Here is a 27,368-nt window from a genome sequence, read left to right on the forward strand (position 1 = left end):
TTTATGTTCAGTTCCAGCAGGTTTAGTGACAGATCAAAGTGGCACATTCACAATCAGGTTTAGGCAGTCCCAGCACAGAAACACAGGGATGCTGCCTCCCATCCCACCCAGACCCCCTCCACATGCTGCCCGTCCAGCTCAAGCACCTGCTGTAGAAACAGAACCAGGGACTCCCAAAGAGAGAATATTTTGTTAAACAAAGATTTTTTTTTTTTTCTGTACCTGAGTATAACCCTTAAATATTCTGTGCCATCTGTCTCCTCGCATTTAACAGAAAGGATCAGATTTCCAAGGCTGCTGGCTGTACAGTAGAAATTTAAATGATCCTAAAAATAGAAAACAGCATGTTAGCAGCCGGGAAGCAACTCTCTGATGGCAAGGACACTGCCTGGACACTCACCTGCTACCCCACACCCTCCCACCACTCGCCCTGCAGCCCCTTGCCACAGCAGGGCTGTGAGCAACAGGGCAGGGGCTGCCCCATGTCTGGTTGAGCCCAGGTCCCCGGGGCAGGAGGCTCAGAGCCAACACCCTCACTGGTGTCCCAGGAGACCTGTGCCCGTGGGGCCAGGGGCAAAGCCACATGTGCGGCCATCACTGCCGTGCTGGGAACCCACCAGTGCTCCATTCCCTGCAAAGAGGGAAACTGTAAAACTCGCCCATTTTTCTCTCAACTGGAGAATTTTCTTGGCCAAAGGTTTGAGCCCCGTGGGGTGGAGGAACCGACCTTCCCCAGGAAATGCTTGCGGTAGGCTCTGGCCTCTCCCTTGCACTCCAGCTTGTAGCCATAGGTGCTGGGACTGAGGTTTTCCTCCTCCTCCTCGCAGATGCTGCTGTCAGATGAGGTGGGCGTGCCAAGGTTTTCTGGGTCTTCTATCCAGTACCCCCCAAACTGGGGCAGGATGATCAGTGGGTATGGGCTACCCTTCTCCAGGATCTGCAGAGACATGTGCCACAAGGAATCAGGCAAGACTGGGGTGTGGGTGTGGGATGCAGAGCTCATTGCTCCATGTTTTGCCCCTCTACTGCAGCAGACCCCAGCCCTGCCACCAGGAGAGACAAGTCCAGCCCCTCTCTGAAACCTCTTCTCTGTCACAGAAGAGGGCACATGCTACTGAGGAAAAGCCAAAAACCACAAAGGTAGGGAGGAGAAACATGCTTTATGTAGCTCCTCTCAGAAACAGTCTCCACCAATTCCTCTGCCCTCAGCAGTTTTGGAAAGGCATTCACCAGAAGGTGCTCAGGGGGTTCAGGGCACCCACCTCATCGATGCTGGGGTATGGGATGTAGTCTTCCTGGAAAAAGGAACCAAAACATCATCCATGACCATCTGCTCTCCCCAGCTGTCCCCTAAAACGCCAGCCCTGCCCCACCCAAGCCAGGGAGTGCCTCCAGCACCTGCTGGTCCCTTGCAGGAAGGCACCAATGCAGGCTAAGCCCTGCCTAAAGGGAGTTCCTCCACTGGTGCAACTTGCCAGTGCAGTGGCAAACCCCAACCCTTTTGCACAGCTGGGAGCTGAAATGCACTGGGCTGGGCATAAAGCTGGATTAGGGATTTACAGGCACCATGCTCCCATCTCTGCAATTCAATCAGTGCCTTGCTTTTAGATAACATCCAAATCCTTTCCAGCCCTTTGAGTGACTGTCTTTGACAATCACAATAAACCTCTGAGATGGGGGGGACACTCGAAGAGATGCCCCCAAGAAACAAAAATCAACCAACCTTGTGTTTTTGACTTCCAGACCTCTGTTCTTCCAGTTTTGGTGCCTGTTTGGAACAAAATGAATGCATTTTAGATGCTTTTACCCACACAGGGGGTCAGTCCACCAACATGAGGGTATTTTGCTACATGGAGATCACTCCAACCCAAGTGGCTGGAAGGTGAGGTCTGTTCCTGGGACAGGCCCTCTGCCCTCAGGGGCTGTGCTGGGGCAAATATCCCGAGTTACTGGCATGCACACTGCTGCTCACCTGCATTTTTTCCAGCATTTCAAAGAATTCTGCCGACTGAAAAGAAAAGAAGGAAATCGACTGTTCGATAAAAGCAGACACAAAGCAAGCCAGTCCAAGCCACATGACAGCAGGGACACTGGACCCCCACCCTGAGCACTTGTCCTGCTCCCTGAATGTGACCAGGCAGCTGGGATTCCCATCCAGCCCCATCCTTGCTGCAGCTGCCCTTGCCAGAAGCCCTCGACCCCCAGAAATGCCGAGCTTTGAGCACGTTTGATCAGGGGTCTTGACTCATTTATTTTCACAATCACAGCAGCATTGGCAAAGCCGCTGCCTGTGGTGCTGGGTTGCCCCGTGCAGGGTTAATCCCCCTTGCCACAGGAACTGAAGAGATTACTGAGCCGCTCTATTGGAATCCCTGTTGTGCTGCCTGGCTCGGGAGTGCCGGGGCAGGAGCCACACACAGGGCGGGTGGCCCCGCGCCCTGGGTGACACGGGGAGGGCTCAGGGACAAGAACCCACACCAGGGCGGGCTGAGCCCACGCACCCCGCTGCCGGCTCTGCCTCGGGAGCTGCAGGTAACCCCGCTCCCATCCACCTGAGCTGCCCCTCCCGCAGCGCACCCCAGCAGCCGGGCTGCCCGGACAGTCCTGATCCCCCTCCCAGCTCCTGCTGCCGTCAGGTACGCACAAACAAACTCCCCGGCCAAGCTGCGGCTGTGAATGCGGCACTCCGGCTTTTCTGGAGGCGCGCCGCCCCCGCCCCGTCCCTTCTCTCTGCCCTCCTTTCACCGGGCCGGGGCTGCTCCCGGTGCGGACCAGGAGCGGCCGGGCCACGGCGGTGCCGCCAGCCCCAGGGGCCAGGGAAAAGCGGGAGCAGCAGCTCCCGTCCCACCGGCCGCCAGAAACGGTTCGCGGGAGGGTCATGCGTGATTTGGGGCCAAAAAAAGGGGTCATGGTAACAAGGGGAAAGGCAAGGGGGATGATTTTTAGTGAGCCCTTAGAATAGACTGAATTTCTCAAAAGACAAAAAAAAAAAAAAAAAGGAAAAAACAGAGGAGAGGATGAAGAAATGAAAATCAAAGGAAAAGTCTGAGAGACATTTTTTCTTTTATTATTTGTGGTGAGCAAAGGTCGGGTTTACAGCACGAGCAGTCTGTGGCTGCCAGCACAGGTGGGGCAGCTGTGCCTCGGACACAACCTGGCTGTTTCCAGCTTTAGACCATGCCCCTCCTCACCTAACACACCCGAGGGAGTCAAAAAAGAGAAACCCCAGGCTCAGATAGCTCTGTGCCCACAGCACAATACTCTTTAAAAAGTCTTCCTTAGTTTGAGCTTGGTTTGGATTCTGTTTATCTCCAGGCACAAATGTTCCTGGGTAGTTTCAGGTCCTGCTCTACCAGTAGCCAGAGCCAAGACCTGACTCCACAGCGGCACCGGACCCAGGTGCTACAGCGAGTCCCACAGAAAATGCCACACGTACTGAGCAAAGCACGCAGCCCTTCAGAGAGCTGTGCACACTTAGAGCCAGCTTTGCTGGGCCACAGAGGAAAGGACGGAAAGAAAACTCTGCACCAGGCAGGAGCAGAGCGGAGGGCAGGCAAGCAGAGCTGGGCACCCTCCCCAGCACTCTCCCCCACATGTCGCAGCCCTGGAAGAAATCTTTTACCTTCCTGGCATCGCTCCCCGCCTGCATCAGCCGCAGCGCCCGAGCTCCTCACGGGCACAGCAGGAGCCGCAGCCCGGCCATCCCCCCCAGCCCCGCCTCCCCTCGGTAACGTTTCCCCAAGCCAGAGGCACAGCAGGACAGCCGGATTGTTGTTCCAGAGGGTGGCTCCCCTGGGAGGCAGAGCCCGGAACAGGCTGGGCGGCAGGTGCGGTTTGCGGGAACAGGCGGGGTTTGTGGGGACAGGCAGGTGGGGTTTGCGGGGGACGGACAGGTGGGGTTTGTGGGGACAGGCAGGTGGGGTTTGCGGGGACAGGCGGGGTTTGCGGGGGACAGACAGGTGGGGTTTGCGGGGACAGGTGGGGTTTGCGGGGACAGGCAGGTGGGGTTTGCGGGGACAGGCAGGTGCAGTTTGCGGGGACAGGCAGGTGGGGTTTGCGGGGACAGGCAGGTGGGGTTTGCGGGGACAGGCAGGTGCAGTTTGCGGGGACGGACAGGTGGGGTTTGCGGGGACAGGCAGGTGGGACGCGCAGCTCAGGGTGCCCGGCCCCGCGGCGGGCACAGCGCCTGCCCCATGCGGGCACAGAGCGACGGGCACGGTGCTGGGAGGGTCACCGGGAGGGAATCACACTGGGAATCACACAGAGCCACCCGGCACGGGGCTGGGGAGGGTCGCTGGCAGGGAATCACACTGGGAATCACACAGAGCCACCCGGCACGGGGCTGGGGAGGGTCGCTGGCAGGGAATCACACTGGGAATCACACAGAGCCACCCGGCACGGGGCTGGGGAGGGTCGCTGGCAGGGAATCACACTGGGAATCACACAGAGCCACCCGGCACGGGGCTGGGGAGGGTCGCTGGCAGGGAAGCAGCTCCGGGACCCAGCGCCCCGCCTGGCAGCGCCTCTCGCGGTGGCGGAACGGGAGCGTCGGTGCGGGATGGGCCGCACGCACGGCCGGCACCGCGGGTGGAGAGGGACGGAGCCGGAAGGGGCTGCCGGCCGGATTCCAGAAACCACCTACTGCTGCTCCTGAGGGAACAGCCCTGCTCCGTGCAGCCGCTGCGCTGGCAGCGCCGCTCCCCCCCAGCCTGGCCTCCAAAGCCCGGCCCGCACTCTCACCTTCATGGTCGGGGGCGCCGTCAGCGGGGGGGACAGCGGCCGCTCCGGGACGGCCACATCCGTGCTGTTCAGCAGCTCCTGCTTCCTGGAAAACCAAACACAGGCATGTCAGCTCCGCCGCCCGGGCCAGCGCACCAGGCAGGAGATAAGGGTTATCTCCCTTGGCAAAGCCGCGGTGTGCAGCTGCCTGTACAGTAATATCTGGAATCTGAGAAAAAACCCAGCAGACAGTGTGAGAAGGTGATAAAATAATCAGAAGAGCCCGCGCCCAGGGTGGGCTGCGAGTCCCCATGTGTGGTGCGGTGGTGCAGGGACAGCAGGGCTGTTCCTATGACAGGAACCAGCCGTCCCCACGGCTTCGCTCCCTCTGGCACCCTCCCCACCTGGGCAGGACCTGCGGCTGAGCAGCCCTCGGGCAGCAAAGGAGGCTCAGTGACACCCAGGGGCACCCCAGCACGGCTTTGGAGGGACCCAGCTGAGGGCACCTTTGCCAAAACGGCACCTGGCACCGGATTTGGAAGTACCAAGAGCCATCATGAAGATGCAAGACCCCAGGAAAGCAAAAAGCAGCCCCTGTGCCACGGAGCTGTCAAGACAGCCCCCCGAAAGTCCCCTAAGCTTTGGAAAAGTACAGCCTCAGCCCTCCCCTGAGCAAAATTCCCATCCCTGTCGCCCGGCAGTTCCCGGGCAGGCAGCCACACCATCACACAGCGGCACTGCCAGATGCTCCTCCGGGAGTCAGAAAATCTGAGATTTAATTTAGTTTCCTCTCGTCCCTGCCAGGTTAGTCCTGCAGAAACCGGGCCAAAATGTCCAACTGTTTATCTCTCCGTAACGAGGTTTGGTTCCCATGGCAGCGCGCCCCGGGATGGCTCCGCGCAGCGCCGGCACCGATCCCGCCGGGCCTCTCCAGCACGCAGCTCCTGCCACAGGGCACCCCGTGAAACCCCTGCCCTCCCCACAGCCCCAGCACCCGGGCTGCCCTCCCAGGCCCCGGGATTCGGGACAGCAGGTGACAACCACCTGCTGGTCATGGGCACCTGCAGCCCCTCCTCAGCAGCCGCGGAGCTGCTGGGGGATGCTGGGGAGGCAAAGTGGGACCAGCAGCATCATCCTAAAGGGATCACACCCAGGGGAGTCATGGCCCCACCTGGGCTGTGCCAGCAACATGGGCTTACCCAGAGGCACTGGGGGCAATACCCACTGCATTGTGCCCAAATGTGAATCCAGACCAAGAGCTGGTGTTTCACATTACATTAAACCAAAGTAAATCTTCTTTCTCTCTTTTTCATATCACAGCAGGTTAAATTTACATTATTACACCTCATTTGAGCTCCTGGTATCTTCCAGTTTTTCAGTGCAAGAAATTAACTGGAGCAATGAGGGGCAATAGCAGAATTCCCATCCTGCCCACCCATACTGTTTATCAAGCTCCTTCCCTCTCTGCTCTCCACAACCTCACCATGTCTCTACTGCTGAAAAATGCCGAGGATGACAGATTTTCCTTGTTTGCTCTTTGACTTTCTAGGACACTAAAGCACAGCCTGATCTGGAGCAAACCACTCATCCTCTGCTCTCCTTGCTTTGAACCCTGAGCTCTGCCTGATTGCACTCAACTGCACAGTGGCCTCAAAGGCATAAAACAGATACGACTTTGAAAAGATTAAAGTTACAGGGATGCGCACAAATAATTTGATTTGATCTGGGATTTGTAGTGGGTTGCCATAGCATCATATTCTAAGTATTATAAAATCACCCAACTTAACAACATGTTCCTCTGTCACATGCTGGCTGCTTCTTTGGGGCCAAACTGCTGGAACTGCTCCTGCAGTTCCGGGAGAGCAAAACAAGCCCATCCCCAACGACTGCTAGGAACGGGCCTCTGCGCTGAGAGTCTGTTATGGTAAAGTCCAGCCACAGACGCTGATGATTCAGCCCGCCATCAGCGCTGGGGTCAAGGGCCGGCGCCCGTTTCCCAAACTGATTGCCCTCGGGGATGGTAAATGAATCAGGAGAAGCTTAGCACGCCTTTGTCTGTGCACTGGGGCTCACAGCAGCCCCTCTCCGTGCCCCAGCTGGCACTGAGGGCGCCTCTCTGCACAGCCTGAAGCACAGCAGGGGTGGCAGGCGCCCACCCCAGCGAGGATGGGCGCTGGGGACGCCGGGCAGCTCCGCGCGCCTCTCCCTGGCACCACAGGAGATGCGCGGCCCCAGCACTGACAGCCAAAGGTCACAGAGCTGTGTCCGCTCCCGAAGGGGGCAGCTGGCAGCTGCCAGGGGGCTCTGCCTGCCCCCGATGCCCCCGGGCCCGCCCTGGCCACGGCCAGGCACCAGCGCACAGGATGGGCCAGAGCATCCTCCGGAGCCGGACACAGCCTCTCCAGAAGGAAACGTGGGCATCGCCTCTGTAATTATTTCTTTGTTTTTCTCATTAGGCAAATTAAGAGAGAAGGAAAAAGAGAGAATTAGAATCCTGCATTCTTAGTAAATCTAATTAAGGAAATACCTTAATGCGGTTATGGCAGGGCCGACTGCAGGGTTTCCGAACGGAGTCTGAGATCACCCCAGCCGTCCCAGCCCCCCAGGACTGTGCTGGGGGACCTGTTGCCAGCTCTAGGGAGGCAAATCCCACCTGCCAAGGGCTGCTCTCCTGGCTCCTTCTAAAGAGGGAGAAAATGGGGATTTTTCCCCTATTTTGGGGGCAAATCATGGAGACTGGTGAGCTCCCAGCACAGCAAGGGCAGGTGAGGTCTTGCTCTTTAAAGCATCCCTGATCACCGTCCTAAAGCACCTTCAAATTAATATCCTGTATTTAGTAAACCCCATTGACATACTGAAATTCTGATTTAAAAGTCCTGCTCAGCACAGAGCCAAGGTTGCCTGGACCCTTGGTGTGTTCCCATCCAGACCCTGACTCGGGATGCACACTTCTCTCATGCTCTCTCAAGCCAAAGCCTAATGTAAAACCCCCGGGGCATCCCACCTCCTCATTTTGTCCATCTGATTTGTTTCCCAGACAGGCTCTAAATCAACACAGTGCATTTAGATAAATCACAGGTGGGGAGGGGAGATGCCAGCATATTACCTGACATGGTGAAATGCTCCACACGTGGTTGGCTCTACTCTGTCAGGATGTGCAAATGGGATGGGAGCACCCCAGGTTACCCGTATGCCAATGCTTAATTCCACAGATCAAACCTGGCCTAAGGAGGTACCAAACTCCTGCAGCAACAAGTCCTGCCTGTCAGATGCCTCATCCTTGAGAAGGTCAGCAATGACTCTCCTGTAAATTAACAGCCTCTATTTTTGGACTCATAATTTTTTATCCTTGATGGGCATCACCTTGCCAGCTGCTTCCTTTTTAGTTGATTTCATATTCCATGACTGATCTCCTAAGTTTCCAGAGGGGACTGTGCTTCCCTATCACTTTGCATCCTCCCCCTAGCAGGCTCAGCCCTGTCACAGCGGGCAGTGGGAGTGGGGCACAGGCTGCTCGTCCCCCCTCTGGGAGGGCTCCTCTCATTCATCCCCCACACAGCTGGGGCTGACCCCTGGCTCCCGGGACACGAACACGAGCACCTGCTGACACACCAGGCAGAGCAGCGTGGCCAGGGGCCCTTGCCAGCTGCTCACAAATTGGAAAAAAAAAAAAAAAAAAACCAACCAAAAACTGTGGGTTTTTTGCATCACAGACAAGGGCACCTTGCTGTGAGTTTACACCTGGAAATCTGCAGTGAGTGCCTGAATGAAGAACCTTGCCCTGACTTTGAGCAGCTCTCCACCCAATCCCAGGATGCCAGGCAGGCAGGATCTCGCTGCATCATCACTCATCCCACGGAGGACATCAGCAGAGGACATGCACTGCTGCAGGCTCCCACTGATGTCAGACAGTTGTGGGGCTCCAGAATCCCCCCCAGGCATGGGGTGCAGCCCAAGCACTCAGTGCTGCAGAGCTGCAGGACCCTTGGGCAGAGCCCCTGCTATGGAACATCTTCCCTAGAAACTGATTTACCTTGTTATGTCCTGGCTCAGCTTAGCCCTATTCAGCAGCGTTGCCTTCTCACATGGAAGCCTGAGAGTCAGCAAAAAAAAAAGTGCAGCATTTTCTCATCTACATTTCTTGCAATAAATTACATATTTGCAAACTGCCAGCCTGCACCTGCACACACGCAGTGTCCCCAGCACTCCGTCCTCAGCCCTGCTCAAGGAAAGGTGACATTTAACTGCCACTGGAGTTGGCTTTAACTGCCCCTCCAAAAAGCAAATAAACTTTGTTGAACAGTTGAGAGCACCGTGTGCTTGAGCAGGCAGGATCCCAGCTGCCTGCACTGGCCATGGGCTCCCTGCTGCACACACATTGCCCGTCCTGCTGGGCAGGGGGGCCAGCAAGAACTGACTCCTGCTTTGCCTGCACCTCTACAGACACTGGAATCTTCCCAGCTGGCCAAGGGCTTCCCACTGGGCCAGGCCAGGACAGGCCAGGGAGGCTCGAAATGCAAGTAATGGTGAAAAGAAGTTTCTATCTTTTACAAAATGTGCTGCCTACTCTGCCTTGCAGGAACAGAGAAATTTCCTGCAGATCTGGGTAAATCAGCCAAGGCACTTGCAGACATTTTCAGACCAGAAGGCTCGTCTGATCCTATTCCTGCCAAACCCAAGCCAGGAACCTCGGGCAGCCGTTTCTGAGCTGATTCAATAATTTGCAAATTGCAGAGAACAGCTCCCAGAAACCTGCGTCTCCAAACGCCACGGCACTGATGCCAAAGGGCAAGGGGAGGCTGCGAGAGGAGGAGTGCCCCACACCAGGGCACCCACCCACCAGCTCTCCCCTGTGAGAGGACAGCCACCACAGCATCACCTCACTCGCACGTGGGACAGTTGGGAAAATTCATTTAAATATAAATACAGTTCCAAATCCCAGGCTTTCAGAGGAAAGGAGGAGCCCACAGCAGCAGCCACCCTCCTCAGAGCTCCCTGCTCCTCCCCTCCAGCTCAGGTGTGCAGGGGAGGCACAGGTGAGAAGAGTGCAGGTGGAGGGGCAGGTGAGCATCACCCAGCTCTGCCGGGGGAGCCTGGTGTGCTGCGCTGCACTTTGCTGGGTTGCTAACGAGGAGGGACATGGGCCACCACAGACTCTGCAGCTGCCACTGATCCTGCCAGGCTTGCATATGGCTCATGGAAAGCAAAATTCAATTGCAAATGCAGAACAAAGCCTGAATGTAGGAGGGAAAAAAAGCAAATAGGAGCAGGTGGAGGAACAGAGTCCCTTTTGACGATGCCGCTAGCAGTCCCTTCCTTTTCCTGCAGATTATGTCACTTTGATGGCCCTGGCAGCTTGCATAAGATGAAACAACCACCGTAAAGCACTGCTTGAGTTCTTGCAATCACTCCCATGGAGGCTCCTCAGTCCATGGCAGACAGAAAAAACCTCCTCAGGGTCTTGTTCTCCCCCTGAGAAATCTGTGTGACTCTTGCTGCACTCAGTAAACCCTGCAGCAAGAGGTGCACTGAGACGTTTTGTGCACAACATGATGCCGGGGAAAAAATAAAAAGGAAAACCAGGCTCAGACATCACGGGGCAGATTCCAGTGCAAGTTCAGAGCCAGGTTTTTTCTAAGCACTCCAGTGCCATGTTGAGCTCATTCATAAAAACCTGGTACCTGGGGGAAAGACAACTCTCAGGCAAAGTCCTCCTTGGTGTCCCCAGTAAAGCACTCCCTGCCCTTGAGGCAAATGCAGGATTGGCCAATGAGTTTCAGCAGGTACAACATCCAGAGGATCATTTGGGTCCCCCCAGTGTCACTCTGCACTTGCACAGTCCCCACACCTGTGACAGCAGGAGGAGAGGCTTCAGGTCCCCCCCAGCCAGCCAGGCCCTCCAACACTTGCTGGGTGGTACTAGAGCCCAAGGTCCAAGGGCAGAGCTATGGCCAGAACAGGCCTGGGCTAAACAGGACAAAACCCAAGGAGCAACAGCAGGGCAGGAACAGTCAAGCCCAGCAGGAGCCCCAGCACAGTCCCCACATCTTCATTCCAGGGGACCCAGCCACGGCTCAGCTCAGGTGAGCAGACATTGCTGCTGCTCATTCAGGACCTGCAGGTTGGCTTTTTCCAACTGTTCTGCTTTGATGATCTACCTAATAGCCCAGCAAGGGAGACAAAAATACCTTGCTGTAAATACCAGCAAGTGACACAGGAACTCCCCAGGAACACCAATGCTCAGTCTCTAGTGCATCACTAACATCCTGCTCTCCATGGCACCAGCTGTCCAAGGCAAAGTCCCAATGCCGGCAGCACTGAAAAATGAGGCACAAGCCCTGCAATCCACAACTGATGGCAGAGAAAAAGCTTCATCCTCAGTCACCTCACTCTGATTTTTCATGCTTATAGATCAGGGAGTGAGGGAATATTTTACAATAACGATTCCAAATAATCATTTCTTCACTCATTTTAGTTTGGTACAAAATCGCAAATTGAACCAATAAAAGGAAAGAAACAAAAAAACCCTCAGCCTGCAGCAGTGCCCATGTTGCTTCCACCCTGAACCAGAGGTACAGACACTGTGAGGTTCGGGTGCATATTTCTGACTATTTTTAACACCAAAGTTGCCAGAGCAGCAGAGTCCTGGAGGAGCAAACTCCCTGCCCGGGGCAGCCCGCATGGATCAGCGCGGGGTCAGTCTCCGAGGCCAGCACGGCCCCGGCGCGGAGCAGGGGGAGCGGCCCCGCGGAGCAGATGCCAGCTCGCGGAGCGCTGCGAACCGGCCATTCCTACGGCACAAAGTTGAGCACCAAGTACAGCCCATGGCTCGGCAATGAAAGATGAAACCGTTTGTCAGCTGTTCCCGCCGCAGACAAAGCTGCGGAGCCGAGTCACGGCAGAACCGCACGGGAGCCCCCCGAGCACCGCGCTGCTCCTCCCGGTGAGCGGGGGCTCACCTGGCCCGGTGCGGCCCCTGCACACACGCACCGACCGAGCGGGGCCGGTGCGCGGCTCCCGGCACCCCGCACACCGCGAGCGGGTCGCGGTCACCGGTGCCGGCCCCCGCTCCCCGGCACCGCTCCGGCACACGGCGCGCCCCGCGAGCGGGTCACGATTATCCCGGTGCCTGTTTCCAGCTCCCGGTGCCGCCGCCGCGGGCACCCCCGCCCGGTAATTCCCTCCGCCGCCGGCCCCGCGTCCCCCCGCAGCCCCCGGCTCTGCCCGGCCCACGGTACCGAGCGCTCCCCGCGGCGTCACCTTCTCTCGCTGCTCTGCCGGGAGCGGTGCAGGAGCCCGATCAGCACCACGGCCGCCCGCACCCCCGCGCGCCGGGACCGCGTCCTGCCGCCCGCCCGGGACATCGCCGCTGCCGCCGCCGCCGCCACCGAGCGCCGGCACCGGCGGGGGCGGCGGCGCGTCCACGGCCGCGACCGCCCCCGCCCCGCGCCGCCCCGCGCGCGCCCCGCGCCGCCGGTAACGAGCGCGGGGCCGGTAACGAGCGCGGGGCCGGGAGCGGAGCCCCGCGGGAGCGGCTGCGGAATGGCGGCAGCTCTGCCCCCTCCCCGCAGACCCCCGGACACCCCCGGGCCGGGCTGCGGGCGGGCGGGGCTCTGAGCACGTCACGGGCCCGGGGAGCGGACGGTCGGCGGCACAGCCCCGGGCACCCCGGTACCGAGGCTTTCCCGGCTTTCCCGGCTGCCGCAGCCCGGGCTCCTCAAGGGGCGAGGCGCCAGCGCAGGAGCTCCCCCAGGGAGGGAGGAGTCGCTCCTGCCCCACAGACGGGTTCTCACCGCAGCAAACCCGCGGGAGCTCCCGGCTGGTCCCAGCCCGGCCCTGCCATCCCTCCCCCCGAGCCCGGGCTGCGGCACCGGGACAGCACGGGGCCTCGAGCCTGTCCCTCACACCGGGAGCTGACACACAGCTCCCTCCAGGAAATGAATTCTTTTTTTTATTAAGTAAACTGTAAATTATCTACTTCTCACTTCAGCACCTTTCCCTGGAAGTCCTTGTTGCCATGGTGATAAAACATCCAGGGCCCTCTGCCCCCCCTTATCTCACCTCTCTTCTCTACCGGTTCAATTTTCACAGGAATTAGACACAGGACAAGCTACAGCACTTTGAGCTACTTCCCAGTCCAAGGGATGGAGCACCATCCCTGCTGCCAGCAGGTGTGGGACCATTCATGAGAACATCCACCCAGCACAGGACAGGACACAGGCACCTGCCCAAACCTGCCGGCTCTCGGTACCCCTGCAGCCACTGGGAGCAGTCAAACATTGCTCCTGCAGCTGGTCCAGCCCACTGCTCTGGGTTGGTGCACCCAGCCTGGCCTCAGAGCAGGGAGGGCAGGGCCTCCCTGGCAGTGGCACACAGGTGCAGGGGCCCTGGGGTAGCTCCAAGTGCCACAGCCAGGTCAGGGTTTTGGGGGGACCCTGCCACAAACAGGAATCTGTTGGGGGGCACACACAGGCTGCAGGCAAGTACATCCACCATCCATTCCAGCAGGACCTGAGCAACTCCCACGGAAGGACGGCCAGAAAGGCCCCTTGCTCCCCACGCACAGAGCAAGAGCCCAGCACAGAGCAGGAGCTGCCTGGAAACCCCCAGCTGGGGCAGTCAATCATTAACAAAGCATGGGGCTCCCCTGGCAAAGCCTGTAATAAATGTGTTTGCTCAGGAGAAACAGCTTGCAGAGGTCACAGAGCACATCTGGCAGGGAGCAGCCGCTCCTGCTGCCCCAGCCTGCCTGTGACACTCCTGCTTCACCCACCGCCCCTGCCTGTCCCCTCTTGCCTACCAGCCTTAAGGAGATCAACACAACCCCAGCTCTGGCCTTCTCTGTCTAAATGTTTCAGCAGAATCTCTAATCCGATGGATTCCTTAAATGCCACAGTAACAAAACCCCTATCACTGCTGTTATTTCTTTCTGTATCCTACTGTAAGCCAGATAAAAGCAGGTGTGATGTTATTTTTGTTAACACACCACATGAATTCACCCCAGATGAGCCAGGCAGCATTTCAGTGTCACCACAGCACCCATCCCGACCTACACCGTGCACATGGAGCACTCCAGAGAGCCAAGACCCAAACTGAAACCCAAGATCAGTATTTCTGTGTTTCACCAGATCTCGAGGTCCCTGGGGAGACTGAGGCAGCAGCAATTGCAGCAGACAAGTTTTAAGGTACCCACTACCCCCCAGGAAAAAGTCCAACTCATTCTCCAAAAATTCCAAAATGCATTTCTGTCTCCTCAGAACAACATCAGATGATGCCAGACTCTGAGTGGTGGTGAGAATACATAAGTTGGTAAGAGGAATGAATCTTGCTACACCTGGGTGCTAACCTGCACTGCCAAGCCTTTCAATAAAGTCTTTGATGGATCAACAGATCTCTTCCTGCAGAAAATACCTGTCAGCTTTCCTCCAAGCTGAAGCTATCAGTCTGACAAATTCCTCAGGCACAGAAAAAAAAATTAGATCCTATTTCTGTGCCAAATTACACAAATTCACAAATTCATTTCCAATTAATGGAGGGGGAGGGGGTTAATTTTAAATCTTTTAGCTCTCACATTAAACAGGCAGATTCGAATTTCATTGAGTCTCCCTCTCTGGAGACATTTTCCACATCTCTCCTCCCCTTTTCCAGACAAGCTAAGTATTAATCTCCTCTTGGTTTATGCTGAAGTGGCTTTGTATTGATTTTTAAAGATGTTCAATTCTGTGCTATTTGGAAATAGACAAACACTGAGCAGAAACTCAGGTTCCCTCTCCACCCAAACAGGGCCCAGCCCACAGTGGATAGCAGCATCTGGACTCACTGCAGCTGATCTGTAATTTATAGCCTGAGGGCAAGGCAGTAGATGGTGAGGGCTGAGGTGGGCTGGGGGCTATGGACTCCTGGGGGGGCTGGAGGCTCACACAGGGAAAGGAGCCAGCACCTCCTGCCCCACAGGACATCCCCTCTGGCTGAGCCAGGCCCTGCAGAACCTGCCCTGTGTGGCTCTGGCACCCGGGAGCTGCTCCAGGATGGAGAGGGCAGATGACAGGGCAGGCACTCAAGGTGGCAGGGCTGGTGCAGCTGAGAGCTCCTGCCCTGCCCGTCCTCCCATGCCTCACCCCCTCCAGCTCCATCCCGCCTCCTGCTCCTGCAGTGATGCCACCAAGCATCCATCGCCTTCCTGGCTGTTTGCAATAGGAATGCCCTGACAGGGCCAGCACCCCCAGAAGCTCTCCAGATGTCCCAAAGGACATCTCCTAAGAGAGAATGCTGCAGCTCAAGACATTCCAAGCCTCCATCCTTCCTTTAAAACACCAGTACCACCCTGTCAGTGACTAAATTACCTCCAGGCTAAGCAATTGCCCCTGTTTTTTGAAGAAATATATATCCCTTGAAAAGTGCCCTGACATTTTTGCTCCAGACAAAGCAGTTTGGCAGTGAGCTAGGAAGCCTGAGGGGCTGGAGGGAGTGCAGGACAGGTCAGGACAATTACACACGGTGATTAACTCATCACCTGGCAGCCGTCTGGACACTGCTGGGAGAGAAGGACCTGAAAAGGCCAGACTGGGACAAGACTGAGCCTTTATCCCTAGGAGTACTGGATCTGCCATGAAAAAATGACACTGTCAATATTATTGTGAAGCCATTAATTTATGTAATAACTTTGGCTTTTGTATAGATGCTGCTGTGAGATGAAGCCCCCATAGGTGAGCAGCCCATCAGTCTGCCTCAGCCCCCTGCTCTCACCTGAGCTGCAGCCACAGCTGAGCCCAGGTCTGGTGACTCAGGGCTTCTCTGGCCAGAGCTGTGGTGCTGCCTCATCAGACAGTGCAGGACATGTCCCTGTCACCCTCCGTGCCTCCCTGGGCAGGAGATATTTCTGATTCCCTCACGAGGGACAGTGCCAGAAATACACAAGCTATGCCAGGCATTTGCCACAGCCGGGCTGGAGGCACGGCCAGCCCAGCCTGCCTGAGCTCAGGGGCTGAGGAGAGCCCAGAGATCTGCCCAGGCCCTTCCCCACCACCCTGGGACCCTTCCCCACTGCCCAGGCACTCGCCCAGAGCCCCAGAGCACAGACACCTGCCCTGCCCAGGTGGGAGAGCTGAGATGGGGCAGCTGCACCAGCACCAAGGACTGGGAGCCAGAGAGGAACAAAAGGAGACAATGCAACACAGCCCAAACCCCAAAAATAGAAACTGCTTCCCTGCAAAGGAGCAGTCACATCCCAATTTCCCTGGCATGGCAGAAATGGATTTGGGAGCTTGCAAACGAGGGAGAAAGCGATTATAGTGCTTCAATTGGTGCTGCAGGAGGAGGATAAGAGGGCATCCACTTTTACAGAAGTATCACAAGAAATAGAGCTTTAGATTACATTACATCCAGCCCCAAGTAATCTGATTAGAAATTTATTTTATGGCTTCAGTTAGAAAGACATGAAGGCAATCTCAGGAAAGCACAGAGCCAGCTCTTGCATGCAGACAGTGAGAGACGGAGCACAGTGAGCCCATCTCCCCAAAATGGTGTGAGACAGGTGTGACACGCCACAGCCACCCCGACACCACGTCAGTTCTGAGAGATTGGACCATGTGCCAAGGTATGGGGCAGCCCCAGCTCCCACCCCACACGCTGGCAAGGCCCCCCAGCACAGCAGTGCCCCAGCCCCGACAGTCCCTGTGCCCCAGCACTGTGGCTCCTGTACAGAGGAGCAGAGCTGAAGGGCAAGAAAGGAGAAATGTACCTGCTGAGCTCAAGGAGGAGCACACAGGGGTGGGCTGGCCCTGTCCAGAGCCCATCCCTGTGACAAGTGCACTCCAGCATCAGCCTTCTGCCTGGGCTGTGGCCAAGAAGGGCCCAGGAGCGTCCATTTCCCCAGCACAATTTCCAGCCCTCCCGAGCAAAAAGAAAGAGTTGTCAAAGAGTGGTCAAAGGCACAAAGAGTGGTCAAAGCCACACCAAAAGAACAAACACAAAAGAACTCTCACTGCAGAAAGCAGCTGAGGCCAGGTGAGTCTTGCCACCTCCCCTGGGCAGAGGGGATGCTGAGGAGCACAGCTAAGGAAGGTGCTGGGAGCAGCCCCTGCCTGTGCCCCCCAGGCCGCCCCTGCTCAAGGGCACAGAGCCTCCAGGGCAGCCCAGTGAAGGCTCCTGGCTGCAGGTGTGCAGGGGACACCGAGCACTGTGCGTGACAGACACACTCAGCCAGACCAGCTCCAGAGGGGTAAGACCTGAGCCGTAGCCAAGAACTTTAAGAAAGCCACCAAGGAGCAGTGACCCAAGAGCAATCAGTGACAGCAGCCTGGAATACTGACCATGCCATCAACACATCAATGCACGAGTGGGTGGTTTTCCAAGACTCATTTATCAAGGAACAAAGAAAGCTTTGGGTACAAGGAGTCTCTTATACACCTCTCCCATCCATTGTGTGCCATTGGCTATGAACCAAACCCTATTTTGTAATTGAGAGAGCCCAAGTGAGTCACCTTTGGGCTCTTCCTGCCCAGCAGCCTGGCTGTGTGGTGGCAACTGGGGGCAGCATCAGCCACAGCACAGCTGACACAGAATGAGGTAGTCATGGCCATGACAGCAGCACAATTACATGGAAATTGTATTCCTGATAATTTGGGGTATTTCTCCCTGTGAACACAGGCCTCCTGAAAAGATGAGCTCCAAGATTTCAGCATCCAATTAAATTAGATCAAATCAGCAGAGGAAATTAGTCTTTACAGCATTTGCAGATCCTCTGAATTTTACTAGTAAATCAGTGAGCTAAATGTCAGCATTGATCATTAACATCACTAATAAAGCCAGATTTGGAGGCACAGCCACTAACATGTGCCACTCACCCAACGCTTCCAGCACCTCCAGCACCATGCTCAGCCCCAGCCCTTCCTGTGCAGAGCAAAGACCATCCCTGGAGCCTTTATGCCAACCAGTCACCACTGGAATCCTGCTGGGAAGCTCAGGATTAGCCCAGACTTTAGCCTCAATGGAGCAGTGCCCTTCCCGAGGGTGCTGCAAGGGATGTGGGAGGAGGAGGTGGGCAGGGAGGGGGGCATGGGGGTCCCAGTGCCACAGGGGGTGGCAGCAGCAGCACCTGGGCCCCAGCCACTATTGCAGAGATGACACCATCTCAATTACCCGCCTCCCTCACACACCTTGTTTGATGTGAAAGCATTAAAAGACATATAATTTGCGGAGCTAAAACACAGGTATTATCTCTGACACATCCATACTACAGGGAACGTTCTGAAGTCAATCACATCCAGGGGTTTCTGTTGCTCTACAGATTTTTCATTGCCTCTTGCACCAAATAAGAAAAGATGGAAAATGAAGCAGTTTTTAGCTGCAGACCCATCATCTTCCTCTTCAAATCACCTCACACTGTGCAACCTTATCAATGATCGGGAACAGGAGACCCAGATCAGCTTGTCAGGGCTTTAGAAAGTGGACTCTGCGTTCCAAACTGGAAAGGATTAACACTCTATTGTTGTAGCAGAAAGGAGCTGTCATGGTCCCTGGTGTGACACCAGTAACATTTGAGAGGAACGAGACAGGACAGTGCCTGAAAGGACTGACCTTTGAGACTTCACAGAGACACAGAATATAGCTCTGACCTATTCAAGTACCTGCCAAGCCTCTAAATGTCTCTTCTGGGTGGGAGCCAGAGATGAGCCATGTTTCCACGATGGGCTTTGGAAGAGATGTGAGTTCCTTGGGTATGGCACGGGTCACGGAGAGCACCACAAGCCCCACTGGAACTGCCACAGGCGAGGTGGACAGGGCCATTCCAGAGCAGGAGCGTGGCACGGGAGCGCCACTGGGTGCCATGGCCGCCCGTCCCTGCCAGGCCCGGCCGGAGCCAGGCCCTGCCAACTGGCAGGAAAAGCAACAGCCGGCGGGAGCGTACAGTAATTAACAAAATTATCATCAGGAACAAACCACAGGCTTTGGCAGAATGCCTGCACTGCCACGCCGGCACTGCCTACCCTGCTCTGGGCTCCTTGGCCCGGCAGACGCGGGGCTGCTCACGGTCCCCAAATCTCAACCATCTTGGCCAGGGCGAGGGGAGGCCAGGGGGAGCATGGCCAGGCCAAGGGGAGGCCAGGGGGAGCATGGCCAGGCCGAGGGGAGCCAGGGGGAGCATGGCCAGGCCGAGGGGAGCCAGGGGGAGCATGGCCAGGGCCAAGGGGAGGCCAGGGGGAGCATGGCCAGGCCGAGGGGAGGCCAGGGGGAGCATGGCCAGGCCGAGGGGAGGCCAGGGGGAGCATGGCCAGGCCGAGGGGAGGCCAGGGGGAGCATGGCCAGGCCGAGGGGAGGCCAGCAGCCACCCAAGTGGGGCAAGAGCCCCTGCAGACCCTGCCTGGGTGACCTCAGTGACTCTGCAGACAGGGAGTGAACCCAGAGCAGACGGGGCTCAGCCACCACAGCCATCATGGCTCCCTCCACCCATCAGGACAATATTTGCTCTCTGAAGGTGGCTGCTCTCCCAGCAACCGCCCTCCGGCTGCAAACAGCTCCCAGCCTGACAGGCTATAAATATGGCAGGAGGAAAAACCAGCACACTTTATTAGTTCTGAGACAGAGCTAAAAATAGACCCATGTGGGGCTGCTCAGTCCTCTGGGCAGATGTAATTGTGGATAATCTAGCTTTAAATATGGGAAGGCTGTCTGACAGCAACAACAACATTTCAGCATATGGACGGGGCGGCACTTGCGCCGCTGCGCCACCTCCAACGTCACCGCCTGATCCCAGCCCACCTCTCTGCTCCCTGCCTGGGCTTTCTGCAGGAACAAACCCTCACATAAACCCAATATCTACACCAGGCCACTGGGAGGAAAGCATAGAGTCAAGTACCAAGGGAGAGCATCAGTGGAGCTGTGCCAGTACCCATTCCCCCCGCCTGAAATTTTATATAGCTAAGGCTTACCAGATTAAATGGCTGAACCACTGCAAGTCCTCAGAGCTGACAGCACCTTCCTCCTCCTGTGAAAGCTTCCTCTGTCCCAGGCAGGCTGTGAAATGTGCTGGGAGGATGCTGTGTGGGTGCAGGGTTGGGTGTGGGCAGGCAGCCAGGGCGATAACTGCCCTTCCACGAAGAGGGAAGCGCTCCCGCCTGCCTGCCAGAGATAGCAGGGAGACGTTGGGACTGGCTGGATTTTGTAAATCTCCCACCAGTCCTCGGGCTGACGGGGAAGGACAGACCATGGCCCTGCCACATCCTGGCAGGCAACTCAAGCAGGTGATGGTGAGCAGGGCTGGTGGCAGCTCCCAGCCATGGCAGCAGCAGAGGCCTGTCACCATCCCTGGGCACACACCTGCAGTTCCCTGGCACTGCAAGGCGCTTCATCCCAGCAGGAACCCAGCCACAGACCTGCTTCCAACACAAGGACTCATTTTTCCTGGCATGCCATGCCCAGCCATGGCTCTCCTGCACTCTGCTGGGTGCACAGCAAACACCCACCCAGCACTGCCCCATGGAGACAGACAGCCCAGCCTCATTCTGCCCTCCAGCTCAGCACTGGCTTCAACTGAGTTTAAAGTTTTCTGCAAGTCCAGAGCCTTCCTTGCACCCTGGCCCTGCACGCTCAGTCCTTCCCCAGGCACTGGCAGGAGGGGGGCACTGCCAGGCTCTGAACTGGGATAGCCATGCAGGGCAGGCTGCTGGGGGGCATTGCTGGGGTTGGCACTGGGCTGGCTCCACGCCCATCAGCAATGGAGAGGAGCAGTTCCACAGACACGGAGATGGGAAACCTCCCTGTGTGCTGCAGCTGGCTGCTTGCAGTAGTTCTGACACCATTTCCTTTGCATGCGCTTCTCCGGCTAAATATAATTGCAAAACATACATTTACATGCAATTATCCATTTATGAAGTGCTAATAAGTCAAAGGAATTTACTTAGATGCAATCTGCTCGCCAGACCTTGTCCTCACAAGACCTAAGATCAAACCTTCAAGATCAGTGCAATAGTCACCAGCTCCAAGATGCTAAATCATTCCCACATCTTCCCATTAACTCAGCTCCAGCCCATCAAATATTAAAGAGCCTCAAGCCTGGACACAGCTCTTTTTACGAAGGTCGAGTAAATCTTTCATCTCTTCCCACCTTCATCCTCCTGCTGCCATCAGCAGAGGAGCATCACATGCTCTTTCATGTGAGTTCTGACTGCACACACACTGGCTCCCAGTAATTGCTGTGCATGGCTCCTCCATTCCCCAGAGACATGATTATTTTGGTGCTATTTTTGCTTTATAAGGCTAAAAGAAGAGGTGACTCTGCCTGAAGGGGGGGCTTTTTAACTGATCTTTTTGTTTAATGCTCTGTGGTTTCTCAGTACATCCTATCAATACCAGTGAGCAAATAACCAGAGCACAAAGGCTGAGGAGCTGTCAGCAGGGGAAGGGCTGGTGACCCCCCACGGGACACCACCCTGCCACTGTTCCACAGAGGAGGAGGAAGGGCCCCACGAGTCCCCATCCCACTTTTCCACCTCCAGCATCCCCAGTCCAAGGATTTTACAGGGCCAAGGGGGCTCGAGGGTCTCTGCCTGCTTTCTTGGGGACTCCTGCACTTGCTGGGCTGCTGTGAGAGGCAAGCAAACCCACCTGGCTGGCTCACCTGGCCAGAACTGCTCTTTGACATGCAAAGATCCTTTGCAGGCTGATGTTTTCCTCCAGGGTGACCTTCCCACCAGGGAAGCAGCTTAGCTGCCATCTGGCTCAGGTCTTCCCTTCCCGGCAGCACAACCTGACCTCAAACACCCCACGTTTGACCAGGACTGCATGGAGCTGTGCTCCCAGGAGAGCCAAGGGGACCCCAGGAGCCTGGAGACACTTCCAGCTCCCTACAGAGACTTCATGTGACACAAGAAAACACCAACACCAAGCCAAGGCTGGGGAGCTGCTCCTGGACACAGCTCCCCTTCTGCCAGCCCAGGGGATTCAGCAGCTCCAAGTGCTTTCCCCTGAAGTGGGTAAGGAATAACAAAATGTAACAGAAAAGTAGGGATCACAATGGAATTGGTCCAAACCAAACCCAGGGTCTGCAAATGCCAAATCCCATTTACTGCCCAAGTGTCTCAGTCTCCATCCCACAGCCCCAGTCCCAGCAGCTCTCAACAGCCGCAGCACCCGAGCACAGCAGTACCAGTGCCTGCCGCCACCCCTGGGGACGTGCACCCCCAAAAACACTCAGCAGAGTATCCCCAGGCCTCTCCCAGACCCTCCATCCCCCAGAGACTCCTTCGGGCAGGAGCAGGTCTCAGCCCTCACCCAGAGCTCAGCCTCCTCCTCCTGCAGGACAGGGGCTCCAGAGCCAGGGCTGGCCCGGGGCCGGGGCACTCAACCCCAGCGTGGCCCAGGGCACGGCAGCTCCTGGCTGGGGCTCCCGGGTTCCTGTGCCCGGCAGGCACGGGCGTGGCGCAGCTCCCGGGGGCAGAGCCAGAGCCGGGCTCCAGAGCTGCGCGGGAATGCCCGAGCCCTCCTGCAGCCCTGGCACCTTTGCCTGTCACCAGCGGGCTCAGCTGGCCCTGCCAGCGCTCCCCCCATCGCCTGTCCCGACGCTGCCCCTCCGCAGCGCCTGCTCCCGCTCTCCGGTCCCTCAGACACATCCGCGGTTACCATAGGAACCAACGAAACCCGAGCTGAGGAAGAAAACGGAGAGGCGGGCAGAGGGAGAACTGCTGTGATGCCCCAGTGCCACCTGCGGGGGTGAGTTTACCCTGACTGGGTGCGGGCTCGCCCTGCATCCCTCACCCTCCCGCCCCGGCCAGGTGCTCCGGGGCCGGGCTCGCTGCCTCTGCCGAGCACTGCTGGTGTCTGCACAGCACGAGGCTCCCTGAGCTGCTCCAGGGCATGCGGAAAGCAGCTCCGGTTTTCGGTAGTAACTTATACAGGGAAAGAAAACTTCCAATGCCTGGTGCCTCTATGCCACGGGTTAAACCAGGACACTCCGACAGAGGCTGCGGCAATAACAAGAGGGCGCTAAAAACCCAAAAGTTTGGGTTTATGATGTTTTTATAATTTTAAAAGCTTTTACACATGTGAAACGTGGCTCTGGCGGAGCCCCAATTACAGAACCACTTAATGAAGCAGCCTACCCACAAAGCAGAAGCACCGCGGGGCTGTGGGAAGCATTCGCTGCAAACAGCAGTGGATGTCATCAAAAACTCCAAGGAAACTCCCTCCTCTGGCCAGGGCAGGAAAGCAGAGAGAGAGGCAGAAGCGTGGCGCCAGTCCTCGGCCTGCCCAGGCAGCAGGAGCATGGCAGCGTGCCCGCAGCACTGGCACAGCATTCCGGGCTGCCTGGCACGGCGGAGAGAGGGGGGTACAGGGGGGCTCTGCTGCAGCAGCCCTCGAAAAAAATCAGGGCACGGTGTACAGCAGAGTGCAAAGAGCAGCTCAGTCCTTCTCAGCTTCACGGAAAAAGGAAAGTCTGCAGAGAATTCCCTGCACTCCCCAAACTGGCAAGCATTGATTTAAACTTCTCATTAGTTGAGCACAACCTGAGCAGTGAGCGTAGTGCCAGCAATTCTGCTGTGCCATTTACAACGGGCATTGGGCTCGCTCAGGCAGCAGCTCCCCCAGGCTTTCCAGATACTTTTCCATTAATGAATAATTTGCACTATGATTATAGAGGGAAACCGCATGAGCCATCACCCTGTGCATTGCCTGGAGCCCAGGGGAGGCTTGGCCAGAGCATTTCTGCATCAGCACAGGGTGCAGCTGACAGCACTGGAGCTGCACGTGTGCTCACAAGGGGGAACCCCAAGCCGGGGTTCCAGGAATGCAGAATCCAGGAGAGGAGAGGATGCACTACACTGGGAGGGAAGGGATCAGTACCCAGGATGTGCAGCCAGGGGAACAAAGCTGGTGGGAACAGGAGGCAGGTCCCAGACAGCCAGGAGTGCTGGGGGAGCAGAGAGCATCGGTGCCACCACTCCCAGACCTTCTCCACCTTCTCTTCCCCATCAGCCGAGGGCATTCCCCAGCATGGATGGTGACTTCACATGGTTCACTCCATCACAGCACAGGACGTGGCCCAGCAACCACCAGAGCTGCACAAGCCACACCACCCACCAGCGTCCAGCAAGTGGCAAATCCATGATGGACCCACCAAGGAACACTGCCAGGCCACAGGCTTTCCTGGACCCCAGCAGCATCTCCACCCCCTCCAGAGCAGTGCCCAGAGCCCCTCAGCAGCACAGGAGAGGAGCTGGGTCACCAGCACTCACTGTTGCACTGACACCACCTCTCCAGATGGAAAAACAAAATACAAAACCTCCACACTTCACTGGATTTCCACCCAGAAGCTCAGTGCCAGCCTGACCTGCTGATTCCCACCCCCGAGGCAGAGCTGGTGCCCTGTGGGTTGCCCCGTGCACCCCTCAGCCCACTGATCTCACAGCACTCGTGTCACCGTGCTTGCTGCAATCTCCCAGCGCCTGATTCACTGCAGGCCTCCAGGAGAACAGATTGTGGGACAGGCACCAACGCGTGTCCTGGAGTGGGCGGACGTGGCTGGACTCCACTGCACCAGCTGGAGCCCAGCTCCCAGGAGAGCATCCCCCACACGCCGAGCCAGCCCAGCGCCAACCCCGCAGGAAATCACGGCGAGGGAAGAGCCAGGTACTCACTTGATCTTCAGGCTGGCCAGCATTGTCTTGTCGATCCTGAGGAGAGAGCAGAGGAGGCTGTTACTGCAGGCACGGGGCTCCAGATGTAGCTGGGGTGGCACTGGGTACTGGGGGCTGCTGCCAAACACGACCTCAGCACATCCTTTGGAGGTGCCAGCGCCCCGGCTGATGTGACAAACGCCACAGAGAGATTTCATCGGAAAACAAAATCAACCAAGATTTAACCCAAAATGAAGCCTGGCAGCAAGCAAGAAAAGATCCCCTAGTTCCTTCCTGGTGCAGAAGTGCTGCCCCCCAGTCTGGAATGCAGCTGGGAAGCAGAGGAGGGCATCGCCTGTGTCCCAGCTCTCTCCAAAGCACAGCTGCCACAAACCGGGTATTTGGAGATAATGGACCTGTGGAGGCCTGACGGGCTGGGAAGATCCCCCCAAACCCCACACATTGCAACCCAGCCCAGGCAGACAAAACACAGAGCAGCCCCATTGCTCCCAGTCCTAGCTAGCTCATGTGGGACCAGCAGCCCCAGTTGCTTCACGCATTTCCCTGGCTCTGGTAATGAGTGCTCATCTCCTCAGAATCATTGTGCTTACAGTCATATTAATATTAATTAATGCAAATCATAGTAATGTCTCAAAATGCAAAATAATGTCTTTTGGCAGTCACTGAAAATGCTCTGTTATCTGCCACATGGAATCAATTCCACATCTCAAAAAAAGACCAAACAGCAAAATAACACCCCCAACACCCTCCTGTTTTGCACTGTGATCACAGAGAACACAGCATGGCCGCAGAAATACAGCTTCCCCCCACTTGCAGCTCTACCTTGTCCCATCCAGGCTGGGCTCTGCTGTCAGGAGGGGGCTGCAGGGCTGGCACAGGGGGCCGGGTCCCTGGCACTCTGTGCCACAGGCTGAGCCTGGCAGGCACGCAGGCACAGGTGCCATCACCTTGCCCAGGGTCCCTCACCTGCAGCAGCCCCACCCTCCCAAAACCCCGTGGCCACGGGAGCTCTGTGCCAGGCATTTCCCCAAGCATCAGCTTCCATGCGCTGCTCTGGAGAGCCAGCATGCTGCTGCTCCTAAAAATAGATCTAGGGCACCTGCTATTGTGACTTAATACCTTACAAGCCTGCCCAGACCTTGTTGATCATTAAATCACGTTGAAGATCAGAGCGTGCTGGGGAGCAGAGCTGTTTCCAAGCTCCGTGGCAGAGGCAAAGCAGCTGAGGGACAGTGGGTGGCTGGGGCAGCTCCCATGGGACCTGTCCCTGAGTGAGAGCTGCACCAGGGGCTCCATCCGGAGCCACAGCAAGAAAAAGCAGTTGTTGTTATTTGGCCTCTTAGAGTGAGAAGGGGAGAAAAAGAAACAACAACAACAACAACCAAAAAAAAAAAAAAAGCCACAGGAAATAAACTCCCATATTTGGGAAACCGCAGTCGCAGTGTGACTGTGAGAGCCGTTTGTGTGCCCTGCCCTGCCCTGCCCCAAAGGCGGCAAAATGAAACTGCCCACACCCCACAGCGCTGGGGCAGCACCCACAGCGGCTTTCACACCTTGTGCATCCCTACAGCCGCACTGGGGACACCACAGCTGTCCCCTGGTCGAGCACGCTGCTCCGGGACCTCGCTGGCAGCAGATGCAGCTGCTGGAGACTTTAAAAAACAGCAATTTCCAGCCCAGCAGAGGCTGGAAATAGCGAGTGCGGCCACAGCAGGAGGCGGCTGGGTGTGCCCAGGCACCTCACACGCAGCCCCACAGGAAGGGTGGGCCGGCCGGGACCGTGAGAAGAGGCAGGTGCAGGTACGGGGCTGTGGCAGGTCCCTCCTTGTCCAGGGCACGCCCAGGGAAGGGTCTCCGGCAGCGCGCAGGGATTTCCAGGCGCCGCCTTCCCCGGGGAGAAAAGCACAGAGCCCCTGGGAGCAGCCCCCAGCTCCTGGAGGATGGGGCTCCCCTGCCACTCTCACCGCGCAGATACTGGCAGGGTGTCTAAAGGAAAGGCCCTGTCCTGTTCCCCCAGCCCCAAGAGCCGCCTCAGCCCCCTCCAGCTGGCACAGCCCATTTTCTTCATTGACTCTCCAGATCGTGATTTTCTTTCCCTTGCAACTGCCAAAGCACAGCAAGAAAACAAAATCCAGAGCGCAGCTGGCCCTGGGTGCCCTGCCAGGGAGGGTCACGGCTCTGCTGCACCGCAGAAGCTCCTGGGATGCCCCCAGGCCACCAGGGCCCCAGAGCCGCTGCTCTCAACAGGATCGTGGGACAGAGCTGCCCAAGAGCTGCCATCTGGCCACCCCAAAATGAGCCCGCATATCACAGAACTTATTTGTACGGAGGTCTATCCAAATGCTCCCTTTGCCTTTGTAAGTAAAGGACACCCAATCCGGCCGAGGCAGCTCTCTTGCTTCAGCGAGGCTCTGCTCCATCCCAGGGAACCCTGCCAAGCCTCGGCGCTCCAGCTGCCCTCCCGGTGCCCTCGCAGTTGCTCAGCATTTCCCCAGCCGGTCTCAGGCACCACATTCCCCTCAAAGCCCCGGCGCTGCCACTGTCCAGCCCCTGCAGCCCCTGCGGAACCGGGAGGGTGCAGAGCAGCCTTGTGCCCCAAGTACCACCACAGCCACAACACACTTGGAACAGGCATAAAACACCTCGGAGAGGGCAGAGGGAGAACCGTGTCGTTTCCTTGAGCTGTTTCCCTAGGGATGAACGCCTCTCAGAGGGAAGAGACAGGAGCAAACAGTCCCGCCGAGCTCGGGGTGCAGGCAGCAGCCCTGCTGAGGACAGACAAGGAAGGGATGACTCCTGGAGGTGCCAGGAACCTGCCCTGGACCAGGAGGGAGCTTGCTGCACACGCCAAGGTGCCCAAGGTGGCTGCAAGCATCGCTGTCTGTGCGCAGGAGGAGCAGGCAGCGGGAAAGCAGCGAGAGAGGTGCGGGGGCAGCCGCTCCTGCAGGCACCGAGCCCACCGGAGCCCCGGGGCGCTGCCCTCGCTCCATCACCCGCGGAGGGCACGGGCGCCGC

General features: G+C 57.2%; 1 protein-coding gene and 1 long non-coding RNA gene across 28 annotated transcripts in view; one reads left to right on the top strand and one right to left on the bottom strand.

Moving 5' to 3' along the window:
• RAP1GAP2 (RAP1 GTPase activating protein 2) overlaps window positions 1–27,368 on the bottom strand; it is a 55,775-nt gene that overhangs the window by 14,576 nt on the left and 13,831 nt on the right. For 15 of the 27 annotated variants that reach the window (XM_071447821.1, XM_071447820.1, XM_071447819.1 and 12 more), the window contains 7 exons: window positions 24,354–24,389; window positions 4,741–4,825; window positions 1,973–2,008; window positions 1,724–1,768; window positions 1,263–1,295; window positions 728–937; window positions 223–326 (listed from right to left, as the gene is read on the bottom strand). In XM_071447821.1, coding sequence (XP_071303922.1) covers window positions 223–326; window positions 728–937; window positions 1,263–1,295; window positions 1,724–1,768; window positions 1,973–2,008; window positions 4,741–4,825; window positions 24,354–24,389 — 549 coding nt within the window. Of the gene's footprint in view, window positions 1–222; window positions 327–727; window positions 938–1,262; window positions 1,296–1,723; window positions 1,769–1,972; window positions 2,009–4,740; window positions 4,826–11,957; window positions 12,136–16,459; window positions 16,555–19,649; window positions 19,700–24,353; window positions 24,390–27,368 lie in introns of those variants that run through there. The other 12 variants (XM_071447841.1, XM_071447830.1, XM_071447822.1 and 9 more) reach the window with 9 other exon arrangements.
• LOC139600011 (uncharacterized) lies at window positions 22,334–25,086 on the top strand. The gene is made up of 2 exons (XR_011682382.1): window positions 22,334–22,428; window positions 23,692–25,086. It is a non-coding gene; the product is annotated as an uncharacterized lncRNA (long non-coding RNA).

This window comes from Agelaius tricolor, unplaced genomic scaffold (assembly GCF_023055355.1).
Source record: "Agelaius tricolor isolate 1412-34295 unplaced genomic scaffold, bAgeTri1.0.p SCAF_25, whole genome shotgun sequence".
Taxonomy (NCBI): Eukaryota; Metazoa; Chordata; class Aves; order Passeriformes; family Icteridae; genus Agelaius; species Agelaius tricolor.